The sequence below is a fragment of the Salvelinus alpinus genome, chromosome 9 (assembly GCF_045679555.1).
Source record: "Salvelinus alpinus chromosome 9, SLU_Salpinus.1, whole genome shotgun sequence".
Classification (NCBI taxonomy): domain Eukaryota; kingdom Metazoa; phylum Chordata; class Actinopteri; order Salmoniformes; family Salmonidae; genus Salvelinus; species Salvelinus alpinus.
In genome coordinates this window covers 37021932-37040031 of record NC_092094.1, presented here as the reverse complement: position 1 = coordinate 37040031, position 18100 = coordinate 37021932, and the positions used below count along the sequence as shown (strand labels likewise).

Genomic DNA, 18100 nt, shown 5'->3' with positions numbered 1-18100 from the left:
TGTGTTTGTCAACAGAGCGTTTTAGAGCATATTACTATTGAACTATTTACCCATTTAATAACCAGACCTTCATACAAACTTGCTATGCTGAATTATTGATGCACAATTGAACAGGCTACTAAACTCAGCAAAAAAAGAAACGTCATCTCACTGTCAACTGCGTTTATTTTCAGCAAACTTAACATCTGTAAATATTTGTATGAACATAACTGAGACATAAACTGAACAAGTTCCACAGACATGTGACTAACAAATGGAATAATGTGTCCCTGAATAAAGGGGGGGGGGGGTTAAAATCAAAAGTAAGTCGGTATCTGGTGTGGCCACCAGCTGCGGCCACCAGCTGCATTAAGTACTGCAGTGCACCTCCTCCTCATGGACTGCACCAGATTTGCCAGTTATTGCTGTGAGATGTTACCCCACTCTTCCACCAAGGCACCTGCAAGTTCCCTGACATTTCTGGGGGGAATGGCCCTAGCCCTCACCCTCCGATCCAACAGGTCCCAGACGTGCTCAATGGGATTGAGATCCGGGCTCTTCGCTGGCCATGTGCAGAACACTGACATTCCTGTCTTGCAGGAAATCACGCACAGAACGAGCAGTATGGCTGGTGGCATTGTCATGCTGGAGGGTCATGTCAGGATGAGCCTGCAGGAAGGGTACCACATGAGGGAGGAGGATGTCTTCCCTGTAAAGCACAGCGTTGAGATTGCCTGCAATGACAACAAGCTCAGTGACACACCGCCCCAGACCATGACGGACCCTTATCCTCCAAATCGATCCCGCTCCAGAGTACAGGCCTCGGTGTAACGCTCATTCCTTCGACAATAAACGCGAATCCGACCATCACCCTTGGTGAGACAAAACCGCGACTCGTCAGTGAAGAGCACTTCTTGCCAGTCCTGTCTGGTCCAGCGACGATGGGTTTGTGCCCACAGGCGACGTTGTTGCCGGTGAGGTCTGTCTGGTGAGGACCTGCCTTACAACAGGCCTACAAGCCCTCAGTCCAGCCTCTCTCAGCCTATTGCGGACAGTCTGAGCACTGATTGTGTGCGTTCCTGGTGTAACTCAGGCAGTTGTTGCCATCCTGTACCTGTCCCGCAGGTGTGATGTTCGGATGTACCGATCCTGTGCAGGTGTTGTTACACGTGGTCTGCCACTGCGAGGACGATCAGCTGTCCATCCTGTCTCCCTGTAGCACTGTCTTAGGCATCTCACAGTACAGACATTGCAATTTATTGCCCTGGCCACATCTGCAGTCCTCATGCCTCCTTGCAGTATGCCTAAGGCACGTTTACGCAGATGAGCAGGGACCCTGTGCTTCATTCTTTCAGTGTTTTTCAGAGTTTATATATCTATATGCGCCTTGGCATAGATTGGCAAGTCTTTGGAACTCTATTGGAGGGAACCGCCACCATTCTTCCACAAGATATTCCATAATTTGGTGTTTTGTTGATGTTGGTGGAAAACACCGTCTCAGGCGCCACTCCAGAATCTCCCACAAGTGTTCAATTTGGATGAGATCTGGTGACACACACACACACACACACGTGTAGAAGCACCTGCTTTCAATATACTTTGTATCCCTAATTTACTCAAGTGTTTCCATTATTTTGTCAGTTACCTGTATGTGCTTATATAACAAATAAACAAACAAATATCCAATACAGAATGTAATAATGTTCAGAACCTAATTCAACAAATACAAATTGAAAATGACTGACTGACTTATTCTCTCTCTGATTGTGTGTCCCGTCTCATAACATTCCAAAAGCTGCTGCCCACATCGAGCAAATGTGAGTCACACGACCCACACCAATAGCACAGGCACTACCACCACCAATACAAACCCCCAGCGACCCCTGTGGGTCATTAACTCTAATTGTGGAGGATATAACAGTGTCCCTCCCATAGACGTTTTCATTTCCTGTGACATTATTGGATTAATTTAGGATGATTATTTACTGCTGGTATAGCTGCAGTTAGTGCTCACAAGGGCAAGAAGTGATTGCAAAACCAGATAATGTCAATGTCCTTCTTGCCCATCACTCTGGATGTTTATATTAAATCTCAGACACTAAAAATGTCCCAGACTCAACAATGAATGTTTGTATCGTTGTGTTAGAGTGTATTCAAGAATGAGAGAAGTATGTGTCTTTTTCTATCAGTACTCCCCTACAGCTATTCACTTTTAGGCTACTTGAGTCATATTCTATTCAGTTATCTTTACTTTTACTCAAGTTTGATAATTGGGTACTTTTCCTACCAGTGGCACAGTATACACTTTATAAGCTACATTGTATAAACCACGACATGATTGGATTTCTTCATGGTTACAATCTCGTTCCAACTGTTCAGCAATGTTTACCGCACACGCTTCAACATCCTCGCCTTATCTGCCTTTATGTTTATGTGGTTACTTTCATCATTCAGTCATTCTCACTCACTGGCTGCAGCAAAAATCGATCATCCTCTCCCAAAACCAAGTAAATATGGCACCAAGAGAACATTGCAAATATCTCTAAGAACTGAGGATTTTCTAACATATTTCCATGTTTCAAATCACAGTATGACAAGAGTATATCAACAAAATAACCTATTATCTGATTAATCCACTGCAGTGGAGTGATGATGTAAAGGCTGTGATGATCAACTGCAAGTTATGAAGATTAATTAAAAGAGCATGCAGACCATTCCATTTTATGGAACTGAGTAATATTTTTGCTCTTTGTGGGTTCCTCTGCACCCATGGTTTTCAGAAGGTAGCCAGGTTAGTGCCTGAAACAAAAGCTTAATTGAAATAATTGATCTCCCATGCATTTGTGATATATGTATTGCAAGGGAAACGGCACAACATTCACTGACCATAAAATTTTTTTTTGTTTTATTTAAGCAAGGTTTTGGCCTACAATGGCCTTCATCAGAATAATCACACAAAGTGAATGGCTCTCCATTTCAAAGGGAGGTCACTCGCTTTGTGAGTTATATTCGGAATTGTAAAAGTTAGCAAACACAAAAGCGGAGGTCGAGAGAGACGTTCTGGATCCATTCCTCAGACCCTTCAGTTCCTAGAAGTCTTATCCTAGAGAATGACTATAGTGTGTTAGCCCATTGACAACCCCCCCCTCCTCCTTTGTACTTCTTGTTCATTCATGAAAAAAAGCTCTCTAACTATTGTCTAAACCAGTTGTGTTAGTCCATTTTGCCTATGCTTTTGATGTTGTTTGGTTATCCCTAGTTTTGCCTAGCCCGGTTGTTCATTTCCCAATACCTAACATATTCAACATACAGTAATGGTTTTACATCAATTATATCTACTGCAGTTGAAATATACTTGCTCTGTCTTCCCAATTGTTTTACTGGTTCCATTTCTGCCCTTACAAACAAAAACTTGCAGTCAGAGTGCAGTATAACTGCAGTATGCTGCATCTAAAATAAGTTTTATTTACTGCAGTAAATTTTCAGTGTAACTGCAGTTATTCTGCAATTACTGCGTCCAAAATACCAGTCGACTACAGTTACTGCACTTTACTGCAGTTTCAAAACCCTAAATCTTTTTGGTGAGTGTATTTTACCACTAGGTGGAGACAGACCACAGTACCCCTCATCTTGAGGCTCAACCTGTATATTCTACCACACCCTCTCTCATTAGCACCACCAGCTGAAAAGTTTGCATGGGGAAGACATTATTATATTTTGTAGACAAGTGTGCTTCACCAATTCATAATTTATCCACTTGCTCTTTAGTTTTGGGCTCCCGAATGGCACAGCGGTCTAAGACACTGCATCTCAGTGCAAGAGGCGTCACCTGGTTCGAATCCAAGCTGCATCACATCCAGCTGTGATTGGGAGCACACAATTGGCCCAGTGCCATCCGGGTTTGGCCGTGGTAGGCCATCATTGTAAGTAATAATTTGTTCTTAACCTATGTCATGACATTGCCCTGTTTGGGTACAGTAAGCCCCATCCCCCTCTCCCTGCCCCCTACAACTAGGCTGCTGTGGTCAGTGAGGTCGTAAATTCCTAGGGAAGACCCTGCCTTATGGCCACACAGTATAGAGATAGAGTGAAGTTTCATAGAGAACAAAGGAATTTCTTCCACCTCACAGAACTTGAGGTCCGAACAACGTTTACGTTCCGGAGAAGGTATAAAAGATCGGTTAAGAATCCAGCTAGGAACTGGTCCATTTGTTACAACTTGGGGAAGCTCATGGGAGACAGTGCGGCCACATTACCATAACGCTGTTTATATAATAGACTCAGATATGAGGTTTACATCTAATTGTTGTATAAGATGAATGAGTGAGTATGATACTGTCTGTAAAATTGTGTAATGTGATTTTGCACTGTTTAATAAAGGAAACTCCAATTCCCTTTTGAGTTGAACTAAATCAGAGGACCGCCCATGAGCCCAGTTAGGGTCAGGCATCCTGGGACAGCCCCTTTTCTGCAATTCCGAATAAAACCCAACTTTGAGAAATTCTCAGTAGACCAGCTTACCTCGATAACGAGAGGGCCAAGGTTTGAGAGCAGACTGCTGAATCTTTTAACCATACCACGTGGTTAAACTCTTAGACTATCGATACCGACAGAATAAGAACAAGTCTTTGATATTAATTACTAGTCTGCAGTTAGGAATTCGGTATCATTGAACGCGAAGAACGACAACCGCCAAAACATCCATTCTACAACAACACGAATGAATGTCACTCTGAACTATCCACGAGAGAGAGGACAGAAACTTTCCAACAGAAACTAACTTTTCAACAGCGATCAAGACACACTGAGCGTAAATATATATATTGATTGCAATTGTTCCCGAATGAGTGAGCGTTCATGTGCAAAGGATTAGTATTTCAATTGTTATAATTATCAACTTTGTAGTGTCTCATCTCAGTTGACCCCCACTTCCCCTTTTGTCCACCAAGCCGCGATACCGGTTTAGTCCACTAGGGCACATTCTCCTATCATTTCTTGTAACCATATTTACTTTGTCTGTTTATGCATTTCTGTGAATTACTTAGTAATAAATAAATGATTTAAGACAATTGATGTATGGATGACTCATAGTGAAGACTGGGTTCGTACAGATAACCAACAATTTACGACGTTTGGAATGAGACTAACGTGAGGTAAAATAAATAATAAATTAATCAGTAGACTATTGATCAGATATGAAAATATCTGAAAGGTTATATTAGGAAATTATAACTTTGTAATCTGAATATTTTCCTTGGTGCCCCGACTTCCTAGTTACAGTTACATGATTAATCAGTTTAATCGCGTAATACTAATTACAGAGAATCTTTGATAAAAACGAAAAGTCTTCATTTAATGATGCCAAAGACACGACACCGACTTGCCTAGTTAAATACATTTAAAAAAGTTGAATACTGATTTACATAGCTTTAATAGTGCTGTTGTCCAGTAGGGGGCTCTAGTGAGCCATTTACCACATGCTATACTCCTGCATATTCTGTTCCTCAACCATACAGGTGCAAGCCCCTTCCAATCACAGTTGGAACCAAAGTTCTCAAATATATACAGTACCAGTCAAAAGTTGACACACCTACTCATTCAAGGGTTTTTATTTTTACTATTTTCTACATTGTAGAATAATAGTGAAGACATCAAAACTATGAAATAACACATTTGGGATCATGTATAAGTGCTGCATCAGATGACCTTGCCTCCACAATCACCCGACCTCAACCCAATTAAGATGGTTTGGGATGAGTCGGACCGCAAAGTGAAGGAAAATCAGCCAACAAGTGCTCAGCATATATGGAACCTCCTTCAAGACAGCTGGAAAAGCATTCCAGGTGAAGCTGGTTGAGAGAATGCCAGAAGTGTGCAAAGCTGTCAAGGCAAAGGGTGGCTACTTGAAGAATCTAAAATATATGTTGATTTGTTTAACACTTTAGTTACATGATTCCATGTGTGTTATTTCAATGTAGAAAATAGTAAACTTTTGACTGGTACTGTAGATATAGACATATTTTAACTTTTCAGTCAACCTCAAATCACCATCATTCAAAAGCAGTACATCCACAAAAGAATGACAAGAGACCAAAACTATGCTTATGGATGTGTATTTTAATAAAAATAATTCTGTCAAAATTAAACAGAATACAATATTTCTTTCTAGTACATAGGTATGTTTTTAAATTTGTATTATCATTATAATCTCTTTTATATATATATATATATGTATATATATATATATATATATATATTGTTTTAAAGGTTCTAAAAGTTTCATGCCAAGTAGAGGGTAACTCACGTCACAATTGCTAAACTCAATATGAAATTTAAATAATAATAGAAGTAAATTGTGCACAGCTTGTTTGTTTTTAATTCCTAATTCCATTCCCTTCGCCTCTCCATTTGAAAAACATAACACATAAAAGGAGAACAGGGAGATTGTTTGCTACTGTAGGTGTGTCTATAAAAGTCCCAGGAGAAGCTCGACAGATTACGATCTTTCTACACACACACACACACACACACACACACACACACCTAAACATTAGTCATTCTATTTCATAATGAATGATCTTAAAATGGAAATATACATTTTGGGTGGCTATAGGAGTTTAAAAGCCATTTTCTGTTTTTGAAAGCCATCAAGAGATGCAGGCTTTGTTATAATGTCATAAGATATAATCAAAATCTATCTGGTGGCTGCTTCCAATATTGAAAGTCCATCACTGAATGTATTGTTCAGAATTACCGGTAAACTCTATAGTGAAAACCCATGCGAATGGATAGCGCCACCTAAAGATTTAACTAATTGAGGAACATTAATTAAAACAACTAAAACCTCATCCAACATGGGTTACAGTGTGTATAGGTATGTGCTTGAAAGATGATGTGCCCCAGTATGTCAGTCTTTAACATGTTCGGGATAAAGGGCTCCCGAGTGGTGCAGCAGTCGATTCCAGGCTGTATCACAACCGGCCGTGATTAGGACTCTCATAGGGCGGCGCACAATTGTCCCAGTGTCGTCCGGGTTAGGGTTTGGCCGGGATAGGCCGTCATTGTAAATAAGAATTTGTTCTTAACTGACTTGCCTAGTTAAATAAAAGGTAAAATAAATAAAGTATTTTGCTTCCGACTGCAATACAATATATATATTTTTAAATGTTTTATTTAACCTTTATTTAACTAGGCAAGTCAGTTAGGAACAAATTCTTATTTACAATGACGGTCTACCGGGGCAGAACGACAGATTTTACCTTGTCAGCTCGGGGATTCAATCCAGCAACCTGGCCCAACGATCTAACCACTAGGCTACCTGCCGCCCCGGCCGTGATTGGAACTCCTGTAGGGCGGCGCACAATTGGTCCAGCGTCGTCTGGGTTAGGGTTTGGCCGGGGTAGGCCGTATAGAGAACCCTCACATTAAGTTAAGGTATTTGTTCTTCTTTTTGTATATATTTTAGCAGGTATAAGCCCATGATGCAGATAGGAGATGTTGTCCAAATGTAAAGATTGTGTAAAAAAAATTATCAAAATGGCCTTTGTGAACATCTACCAACATCTACCAAACACTAACACAGAAGCTGATGTTTTCTACTCCCACCACCCCTTTGCTTCACAAACATGCTTTGCAGGATTGTCAAAAAAGTTAATGAAACATATTGCAATATGTCTTACAGGTACAGGGGATATCAATCTCATGGTGGCCAGCAGCAAATCTGAAGCACAAACGTAATATAATCTGCTAAACTACATTCAACACAGTGGAGCGCCTCCTGCTGGCTGGGTGAAATACTGCGTTAATACATCAATGATCGACAACTGTCCCATGTGCCAAGAGAATATCTGTTAAAAATAGGAGAATACATACTGTAATGAAAGAAAGAGAGAAAAAAAATAACATATTCAACTGTGACTATAATAAACAAACAAAAACAAACGAACAAAGTTATGGTCACATGTTTGTAAAAGTGACCGAGTCTATGTTTAGAGTTTATGTATTAACGAGACAGCTTCACATTAGTTGTGAGAAAAATAGAACCGCAAGAAAGCGGAAAAATAAGCATGTTCGCGATGATATGATAATGGGCTGGCTGTCAAAGCACTGGTATGAAAAGACTGAATGACTGTGTGAATTAAGTGTGGCCAATGGCAAGTACCATTGGTTATTAGAACAGGGGAGGTCAAATTAAAAGCCTTGTATTTGGCAATCAGTTTAACTTTTTTATTGAATATATCATTAAATTGTGTGTATAGATATATAGATATGAAGTCTGACGTTGAATATATATATATATATATATTCAACGTCAGACTTCATATCTTCAATATAATTAGCAAGTCAAAAACCAGAGAGTGATTTCCAAATTCCCCACAGTACTGTATGTCTGTGTATTTTTACTGTAGGTTACAAATCAAACTAGTGGAGACACTTGATTGGAAATATCCTACACTTATATTGAAACTCACAAATGAATCAGTGTCATCATTGTGTGATCTGAGGTGAATGCTGCTGTGTGGGGCTCTGAGGTGACCAGTAGGTTAGAAGCCAATTCAGACCTTTAACTTTAAATTAAATGAGTTAAGTCATACTAACTAGTAAGAATTTGAACCAAAAAATGCAGGTCCTAAATTGGAGCCACTGTACAGCTGGGTAAACCTACCTCTGTCTACAATATCCCATACTGAGATGACAAATGTGCTGTGAATACCTGAGTTCTGAATGAAAGAAACCAGAGTATCTTGCTTGGTAACAACAAAGCATGCCAATGTGAATTTCTTTGATATGATGAACATCTTTAAAATACTGTTTAGGGAATTGAAATCCACTCAAAAACAAAAACGGAATTAGATTTTTTTCCTTCCAAGATGAGCACAACAACCTGACTAAATAAAACCTAGAAAATGACTAGATAAACAGAATAATAATGAATTCTTTAAATAGAGTCACACATTTTGTATTTGATAATACTAAATTAAAAATAAGCTTTCTTGTCATGTTCTACTCATTCCCCTGTCCATCTGCTTCTGCCAAATGGCAAGCGACACACCAATTCAAACACATGCTTTCCTCAGTCATCTGGCAACCCATTGGAAAGACCTCTTCTTAGCAGTCCTGAACATTGCCTTAGGAATGAAATAAACATTTTTGGAACTGCTGTATTGTAATCTATCCAACACTATTACTGTACTCCAAACAGTAACCCAACAATCCAACTTGACGCTAACAGCACGGGCCATGTGTAGTCAAAAACATTCCTAAAAAGTTCCTTATAGGTAAAACAGTGCATTGATGTGGTGCTATAAGGGGAGGGGAGTATGCGTGGGTGTCCGTGCAGACTCACCTGGACTGGGGCTAGTGCAAAAAGTTGTCTACTCTGGCGAAGGAACAGGAGCCTGAGCGGACCCTGGCCATGAGCTGGACACACTCTGTGGCCTGACCCAGAGCAAGCATCAGAGGGGGCTGCTTAGGTAAGTTCTGAGACTCTGAGGGGCAAAAGACAACATCAGGGTGTGTACATGAGCTAATAAAGCATGTGACTCAAACATGTACATGGGAAAATGTGCAGTGTGTATTCATTAGAAGAGAGTTAACATACACACTACCAAGCTTATCACTTTTGTGGTGCTGGGAGTTACTGCACCAAACAAATATTGTAGAAAAAGAAAAATAGCTTATGTGAGTGAAAGTTATTTTTATCGGAGTACTCATGACATTATGTACTGTATGTGAAACTTAGCCTTACCCAAGATGGCGCTGTTAAGAGCAGAGCAGATATTCTCTCTCTGCATTGGGTCTAGCTGTTGCCCCACTGGGCAGTTCCAGGGATCCGAATATGCTAATAAACTGAACGCATCCTGTGATAAAAGAGAAAGGGATAGGGAGATAGCGAGAAAGAAAACAGCAGGACCAGTAAAAGCCCATTAAGGACTATGTATAAGACAGACCATTATACTGCTTCCAAATCAGAGGGAACATCACACACTTTCAGTGGATCTACCTTTAATTGTTAGAGAACAATACTAGGGACAGACTTTCCAATGGTCATATACAAGTAGTAGTGTGTAAACTGCAGTATAACCATAAACCAAACCTTCCCCATTCGGTGGTTGACAATTATACAATTCGTAAGTCACAGGCTGTGTTTACACAGGCAGTCCAATTCTGATATTTTTTTCACTTCATCAGATCAGCTCTGAAAAAGATCTGATGTGAAAATATCTGATGTGATTGGTCAAAATACCAATCAGTGGGGGAAATAAACGCAGCCATTGTCCCACAGTGTGCCCCCCCCCCCCTCCCCCTGTACCTGCAGCATCTTCTTGTGTGTGACGTTCTTGCCGTATTCACGGCACAGCTGCTCGTTGAGGCCCTGCAGTTCACGGCCAAACTGGATCATCCTCTCTGTGGCTGCTTGGTTCCCTCCACACAGCTGTCTGGAGGCACAGCTATCCTCTACCAGGACACACACAGCCACAAGGGTCAAAGCGCAGCCACGGACAGAGTGCATTTGACACTTCACATAATAACATACTCACTGTGGTCACTAAAGATCCCATGGCACTTATCGTAAGAGTAGGGGTGTTAACCCCAGTGTCCTGGCTAAATTCCCAATCTGGTCCTCATACCATCACAGCCACCTAATCATCCCCAGTTTACAATTGGCTCATTGATCTGACCTCCTCTCCCCTGTAACTATTCCCCAGGTCGTTGCTGTAAATGAAAAGGTGTTCTCAGTCAACTTTCCTGGTAAAATATGGGTACAAAAAAAAAAGATATGGACAAACATATACTTTCATTCAATAATTTTCATAATGTCAGTGAGACACCTTGTAAAAAAATTATAAATGCTGCTGTCTATTTCATTTAGCAACCATGACGACACAAACATCTGCCTGACCGGATTATGTTTGAGCTCAATTTAGAAACACACATCCCCAGATATCCAGCCAGCCAGAAAGGAAAAACGGAGAAAAGCAGACACAGTGACAGTCAGAGAGAGGGAGAGAAAGAATGACAAAGAGAGATAGACAAAAGTGACAAAAGAAAACATTGTGGTAGTGACATTGACACTTGGGACAAGGTGTGTGCGCCTGACAATCAAAACAGTAAGCGCGTGTGTGCGCGCACGTGTCAAGCGTCTGTACCTGCCACTCCGTTGCCCAGGCTGATGTCCTGAGCCTGCAGGATTTCCTGGTGCTTGTAGGTGCCATTCATGATCCGAGCAGAGGGGTTCTCTGCCACCCCGTTAGTGTAGTGCTCAGCCTCAATCTCCATCTCACTGTCACTGCAGAGGAGACAAACACAGGGACAGGTTCCGTCATAATATCGCAGATGTTCTGCTTGTCTCCCACACCAGTTAACAACGCAACCACGCTAAAAAACTATAAACACATAGACCCTTGCCTTGCCACACACCTGGTCTCCTCCTGGTTGCTGGTGCCACTGTGAGGCTGGGACTTGGTGGAGTCAGTGGAGTTGGACTCAGAGTAATTGACAGAGGAAGGGGAGGAAGAAGAGGAGGAGGAGGCAGAGCTGACGCCTGGATACTTGTTGTGGCTCTTGTTCTTGTTGGGAGGGGTGACCCCGTTACTGCATGTGGGGCTGTCTGCTCCTGGAGATGACAGAGAGCCAGGGTGAAACAGACACATACAATACTCTCGCGTATCTCATTTGTGTTTATAACACACTGGGCAGATGGATAGGTAAGTGTGAAGGTGTGTTTCCCTTACCTGCACTGTGCAGACTGGGGTTGGTGGCTCCATGTCGGGGGCTCAGGCTGGGGGAGCCAGGGTAGCTGTCCTGGGACTTGGGGGAGCGGACACTAAAGCATCGTACCTCACTGTCTGTACCGTTCACCATCTCCACAAACTGCCGACACCTGGGAGATACGGGCAACCATGAATCTGTCAGACATCTAGTCTACAATCTGCTACAATGTCTGACATGCTTTGTCCTGGAATACATTGTACCATCTGATATTAAACCTTTCATTCTGCTTAAGTGTCAGATATCACTTGCTTGAACAAAAACAGTCTGAATGAAAACTATATACTGCAAAACTTCAGTTGCTTTCAGAAGTCGGCAAAGGTGAGGCTGTGTAAGATCATGTCTTTGTACCCATAAATGTGTAAATGTAACAAGTCAGACTGGTTACGGAGTATGAGTATCTGGCTTTATGGATACATGTCACTATGACCGGATGAATGTCAAACAGATCAGCGCCTGTTCTGTTCTGCTCACTCGTCTTCCATGACAAAATGGAGCAACAAGCATGACCAATCAAATCAGGAGTTCCCTCGGCGGCAACAACTGTGACCTTGTGCTTACCCTGCCCCCTCCCCTCTTCCCTCTCGGTGTAACTGCTACAACAAGCTCCTCTCTTCCTCTATAAGAGAGCCATAAAAATGGCCACCTAGTTGTGGGTCTGCATCTCCAAATGTCTCTCAGCAGACCACAGTATTTATTAATGTCATCTAATGTCTTTGTGCCATAAACAAACAGCTGGGCAGCAGGCCAGAGCTTTACTGACAAAATGCTCCTGTGGTTGTGTTGTATGTGCCTGAGCCTGCAAAGACACTACAAGACCAGCAGAGAGTGCACTTATTTAAGCCTTACAATTCCAATACTTCTTAAATGTAACCTTTAGATTAACACTCCCATAAGAGTCCCATAGTTGGTTCAAGGCTGCTCACTTCAACATGAAGAGTAGATTGGGGTTGTGTTCTAGAAGTCCAGGGTACAGCTGCTGTGTGGCTTCGATGGCCTCTCCAACACGCCCTGCCAATACCAGCTTCTGTATTCCTGTGAGTAGAAAGAAGAATATTATCATTCAAAGCTGATTGAATGGATGACTGTGAGCAAATGTATGACTCTGACTGGTCCTCAGTGTTTCTGTGGTACTGTCAGTGTGTAGTCTTTGTGTGGTTCTCACTCTGCCGGTTCTTTATGGAGGTCTGATCCTCCTGGATCAAGGTCTCTGTTGCCCTGGCGAAGGCTGTGGCCGTAGCACAGTACCCATGATGCACCAGGTAAGTGGATACCATACTGGAAGAATCAAAGACATGGTTTAGCCTTACAGTAGTAGAGAAAGACACAGGTCTGTTAGGGTGAAAAGTGTAATGTCGATAAGGATCCCTTACTTCTGCAGCACTGCCTGCCACTCCCCCAGTCTCTCGCCGATGGGGAAGCGGGCGATCATGCCATGGATCTTAGCCCTCCATTCACTCATATAGTCCTCAATGTCAAACACAAAGGGCTGCTGGCCAAAGTTAGCATCCACAATCTCTCCAGGAGTCTGCAGGCCCACTGTGGGGTACAGGTTTGGCTGTGGGTAGAGGGTAAGGTGTGAACACAGGTATATACAATATTAGCTTTGCGCACAATTCCCAATCTGGCCATAATAGGAAGAACTTGCTTTCATTTTGATAATTTGATCAAATCCAACAGGTGTAGAACTTACCGTGAAATGCTTACTTACAAGCCCTTAACCAACAATGTAGTTCATGAAAAAAGTGAAGTATTTACCAAATAAACTGAAGTAAAAAATAACACAAAATAACAAAGATGAGGCAATATACAGGGTACCGAGTCAATGTGCAGGGGTACAGGTTAGTCGAGGTCATTTGTCCATGTAGGTAGGTGGAGCGGACGGGCTGGGAGGGGGCGGGGGTATCAATGTAAATAGTCCGGGTGGCAATTTGATTAATTGCTCTGCAGTCTTATGGCTTTGGGGTAGAAGCTGTTAAGGAGCCTTTTGGTCCTAGACTTGGCACTCCGGTACCGCTTGCCATGCGGTTGCAGAGATAACAGTCTATGATTTGGGTGACTGGAGTCTGACAATTTTTTGGGCTTTCCTCTGACACCGCCTAGTATATAGGTCCTGGATGGCAGGAAGCTTAGCCCCAGTGATGTACTGGGCCGTACGCACTACCCTCTGTAGCGCCTTCCGGTCAGATGCCGAGCAGTTGCCATACCAGGTGGTGATGCAACCGGTCAGGATGCTCTCGATGGTGCAGCTGTAAAATTCTTTGAGTATCTGGGGACCCATGACAAATCTTTTCAGTCTGCTGAGGGGGAAAAGGTGTTGTCGTGCCCGCGTCACAACTCTTGGTGTGTTTGGACCATGATAGTTCGTTGGTGATGTGGACACCAAGGAACTTAACTCTTGACCCGCTCCACTACAGCCCCATCAATGTTAATGGGGACTTGTAGGGCCCGCCTTTTCCTGTTGTCCACGATTAGCTCTTTGGTCTTGCTCACATTGAGGGAGAGGTTGTTGTCCTGGCACCACACTGCCTGGTCTGTGACCTCCTCCCTATATGCTGTCTCAACTATCACTGTTGTGTTGTCAGCAAACTTAATGATGGTGTTGGAGTCGTGTTTGGCCATGCAGTCGTGGGTGAAAAGGGAGTACATGAGGGGACTGAGCATGCACCCCTGAGGGGCCCCCCATGTTGAGGATCAGCGTGGCAGACGTGTTGTTGCCTACTCTTACCACCTTGGGGGCATCCTGTCAGGAAGTCCAGAATCCAGTTGCAGAGGGAGGTGTTTAGTCCCAGGGTCCTTAGCTTAGTGATGAGCTTTGTGGGCACTATGGTGTTGAACGCTGAGCTGTAGTCAATGAACAGCATTCTCACATAGGTGTTCATTTTGTCCAGGTGGGAAAGGACAGTGTGGAGTGCGATTGAGATTGCATCATCTGTGGATCTGTTGGGGCTGGAGGTTTACTCACTCGCCTACGAATTCTTAGAAGGCAGCCCGACCTCCACCCCCTTTTTCTCCGTCTTTTCTTCACGCAAATGACGGGGATTTGGGCCCGCTCCTTAGAAAGCAGTATATCCTTCGCGTCGGACTCGTTACAGAAAAAATCTTTGTCCAGTTCGAGGTGAGTAATCGCTGTTCTGATGTCCAGAAGTTCTTGTCAGTCATAAGAGACGGTAGCAGCAACATTATGTACAAAATAAGTACAAAAATAAGTTAAGTTGGTTCGGAGCCCATAAAACGGCAGCCATCCCCTCCGATGCCATTGGCATGGCAACCGTGAATAATATAGGACATTCATATCATCATCATCATTAATGGAAGGAGCAAAGCTACCGCTACTGAATTACCCTAATTTAAAGATGACAGTCATGCTATTCAAAATAATATTCAAGGCTACTACACACACTATTAAAATGGCACCAGTAAAGAATGTTGGATGAGGAAGTCAAGGAAACAGTATAGAGTACTATACATGGGTTTTCAACCGGGGGTCCTTGCAGGGGTTCCGCAACAATATAAAAATAGTGTTATGAATATCGCTAGCAACAATCAGATCAAATGTATTTATAAAGCCTTCATTACATCAGCTGATATCTTAAAGTGCTGTACAGAAACCCAGCCTAAAACCAACAATAGAATAAACACGTTTTGAATGACATATCTACAGTGGAAAATAGAAGAATATCTTATTTCTAATTATATGAACTTTGTTTCTCAATTCCTAATATTGAGCAAATTACACTCACTGGAGTATCTGACATAGGCTTTGAGAAAGCACCGGTGAACAGGCTACCAGTGCAGCAAGTGTTGCTGGCTGCTGGTAAGCTTTCTTGACTTGGACATACATTTTGCTAACACATGACTAACCTTTATTTAACCAGTTAAACAGCTGCTCATAGCAAAAATAATTTTGGAGTTCCCTTTCTAGCCAACAGGCTGAGTTTACACCTCTTATAATTATAATGTGGAGAGGTTGGACGTGAAAAAAATTGTTTGCTAACGTATGATGGGGTCCCTGTGTTGCCAGTTTGACTGGGAGGGGGTCCCTGGGCAAAATAGGTTTAAGACCCCTGCTATACAATATACCACACATGTAAAACAACAGAAGTCCTTGACATTGAATAAAATATGTCCACATTTCAGTATAATACTCACAGGGAGGTCTGTAAAAGCTACACCTGAAGAACAAACAGAGAGAAACAAATGTTAATGGGGTGGAAGATATTAAAAATGTTATAATTTGCAATCAAGTAAACAGAATGGTATACATCGCCTGGGAACATATCAAAATGTGTGAAGCATAGTGCATTTTCATATAACAGTTAACTTGAATGTTTATTCCCCTGCACTGTTGGTGTGCAGTTCTCACCTAGACTGATGCCATTCTTGGTGTAGAAACAGGTGTTGTTAATTAGGTTCACACAGCAGCCAATCACATCTCCAGTGGTGAAGGTTGGGCCATATGGTTGGCCAGTCCCTGAAGAGCAGAAGGAGTGTCCGTCGTCACCGTGGTAACCATACGAGTGCTTGTCCCAACCTGGGATAGAAGACAAAGGCAGAAGTGATGAAAGGAAATCTAGACCTATGGTACATGAATATTACACATTAACAACATGGTGGAAACAAATCGAGAAACTCAACACTTCCATAAGCTTACAACTACAGGTAACCATTCTCATCTCACATCTAGCTAGATTGATATGCATCAGTTAATGGTTAGGGCAGTGCCACTCATACAGAGAGGGGAAGGAGTGAGATGGGTGAGCCAGCAGTGTGATGATCAATCATATCCCCATAAAAGACAGTGACACGGGAGGAGCTGAGCCTGACAAATTGTCTCTTTCATTTGGATATCCCCACTTGTGTCCTGTGTAGCATGTGCAATACTCTGGGTGGCCAGCGAGAGGCATCAGTCTCTGAATAGGAGCACTGACTGATGAGTCATACTCAAAACAGAGCAGTACATGTGTGTGCATGGTATCAATAGGGACAGGGAAGGAGAGTAGACTGCATGGGCAGAGGGAGCTCTGTATGGAGAGATCTTCAGTGCATGTGTTTGTGTGAGGGGTTGTACTGTGTCGGCTTGTGTGTGTCTGCAGAATGTATATTGTCGGCTCAATCAGTGTCTGTCACCAACCAAAAAGAGAAAGTGGCGCAGAGAAAGTAGGTCGTGTGTGAACTGTGAGGTATTAGATTAATCTGCGGAGCAGCGCCAACAGGGATATTACTCCTAAAGCTGGGCTCAGTGTTCCCTACATGCTAATGAAATGGGCAGGGCTCCACTATGGGATCAGACACAGAGGACAACAAGGAATTTACAACTATTACAGCCAGGACCTAAACAACCACCTACACAAATGTACAAAAGTCTGTTGGCATAGATTGTACTAGAAGCCCAGTAACAAAATAAATATTCATAAACAATGTTCATACAACTAAACTCTCCAACACAACAGCGCACCCCATTTCCACCATATTCCAACCATTGTGTAACACAGATACATTTGAAGAAATCAGAGCAGGGTGTGAATGAAGAGCAGTTGTAGTCAGCAAGAGCATGTAGAATTGGCTGGATGAGTCCAAAGCATTCCAAAGGCCTCAGGCGCCATGAAGAACCCAATAGGCAGGTGACACAGCCTGAGGAAGGGGTCATACAATTGGTCAGCGCAGCATGGAGGAATGATCTAATTGGCAGGGAATCGCATCAGTGCACAAGAGGAAACATAGCTCCCATGGGCCTAAGTCAGAAATATACCCACCCTCCTGTCCTGTGTCACAGCAGCCACTGTAACAATCAGTGATCTCTTCATGTGTGTGAGACAGTGTGTGTGCGTGCATGGGTGTGGGGGGAGAGGGCAAGAGAGTACTTGATGGAGTAAAGCAAGAATGTATTCTCTACATGCACTTTATTCTCATCCCCCATTGTCTGTTCTTAAGTTTCACCTTTGCATCTTTTATTTTCAGTTTTGTACACCAGCTTCAAACAGCAGAAAATACTATATTTTCAGTTATGGAAAATATATTTCACAGCGGTTTAGATGGTACAATGATTCTCAACACCAGTGGTCCCGTACCCCTTCAAACATTCAACCTCCAGCTGAGTACCACCTCTAGCACCAGGGTCAGCTGACTCAAATGTTGTTTTTTGCCATCATTTTAAGCCTGCCACACACGCACTATACGATACATTTATTAAACATAAGAATGAGTGTAAGTTGTCGTCACAACCCGGCTCGTGGGAAATGACAAAGAGCTCTTATAGGACCAGGGCACAAATAATAATCAATACATTTTGCCATCTTACATATAAAACTTGATTTGTTAATCATAAATTGTGAATAACTCACCACAG

General features: G+C 42.5%; 1 protein-coding gene across 2 annotated transcripts in view; it reads right to left on the bottom strand.

Moving 5' to 3' along the window:
* Positions 1–8863: 8863 nt before the first annotated feature.
* The window catches only part of LOC139584747 (ran-binding protein 10-like), a 29752-nt gene continuing 20515 nt past the window's right edge, over positions 8864–18100 (bottom strand). The window contains exons 4-15 of one of the 2 annotated variants that reach the window (XM_071416927.1): positions 16118–16285; positions 15904–15926; positions 13125–13309; positions 12917–13029; positions 12678–12786; positions 11715–11863; positions 11389–11596; positions 11130–11269; positions 10292–10437; positions 9728–9839; positions 9326–9467; positions 8864–9107 (exon numbers count right to left, since the gene is read on the bottom strand). In XM_071416927.1, the coding sequence (XP_071273028.1) occupies positions 9337–9467; positions 9728–9839; positions 10292–10437; positions 11130–11269; positions 11389–11596; positions 11715–11863; positions 12678–12786; positions 12917–13029; positions 13125–13309; positions 15904–15926; positions 16118–16285 (1484 nt within the window). In that variant the 3' untranslated portion in view covers positions 8864–9107; positions 9326–9336. The remainder of the gene's footprint in view (positions 9108–9325; positions 9468–9727; positions 9840–10291; positions 10438–11129; positions 11270–11388; positions 11597–11714; positions 11864–12677; positions 12787–12916; positions 13030–13124; positions 13310–15903; positions 15927–16117; positions 16286–18100) is intronic. The other variant, XM_071416929.1, reaches the window with a different exon arrangement.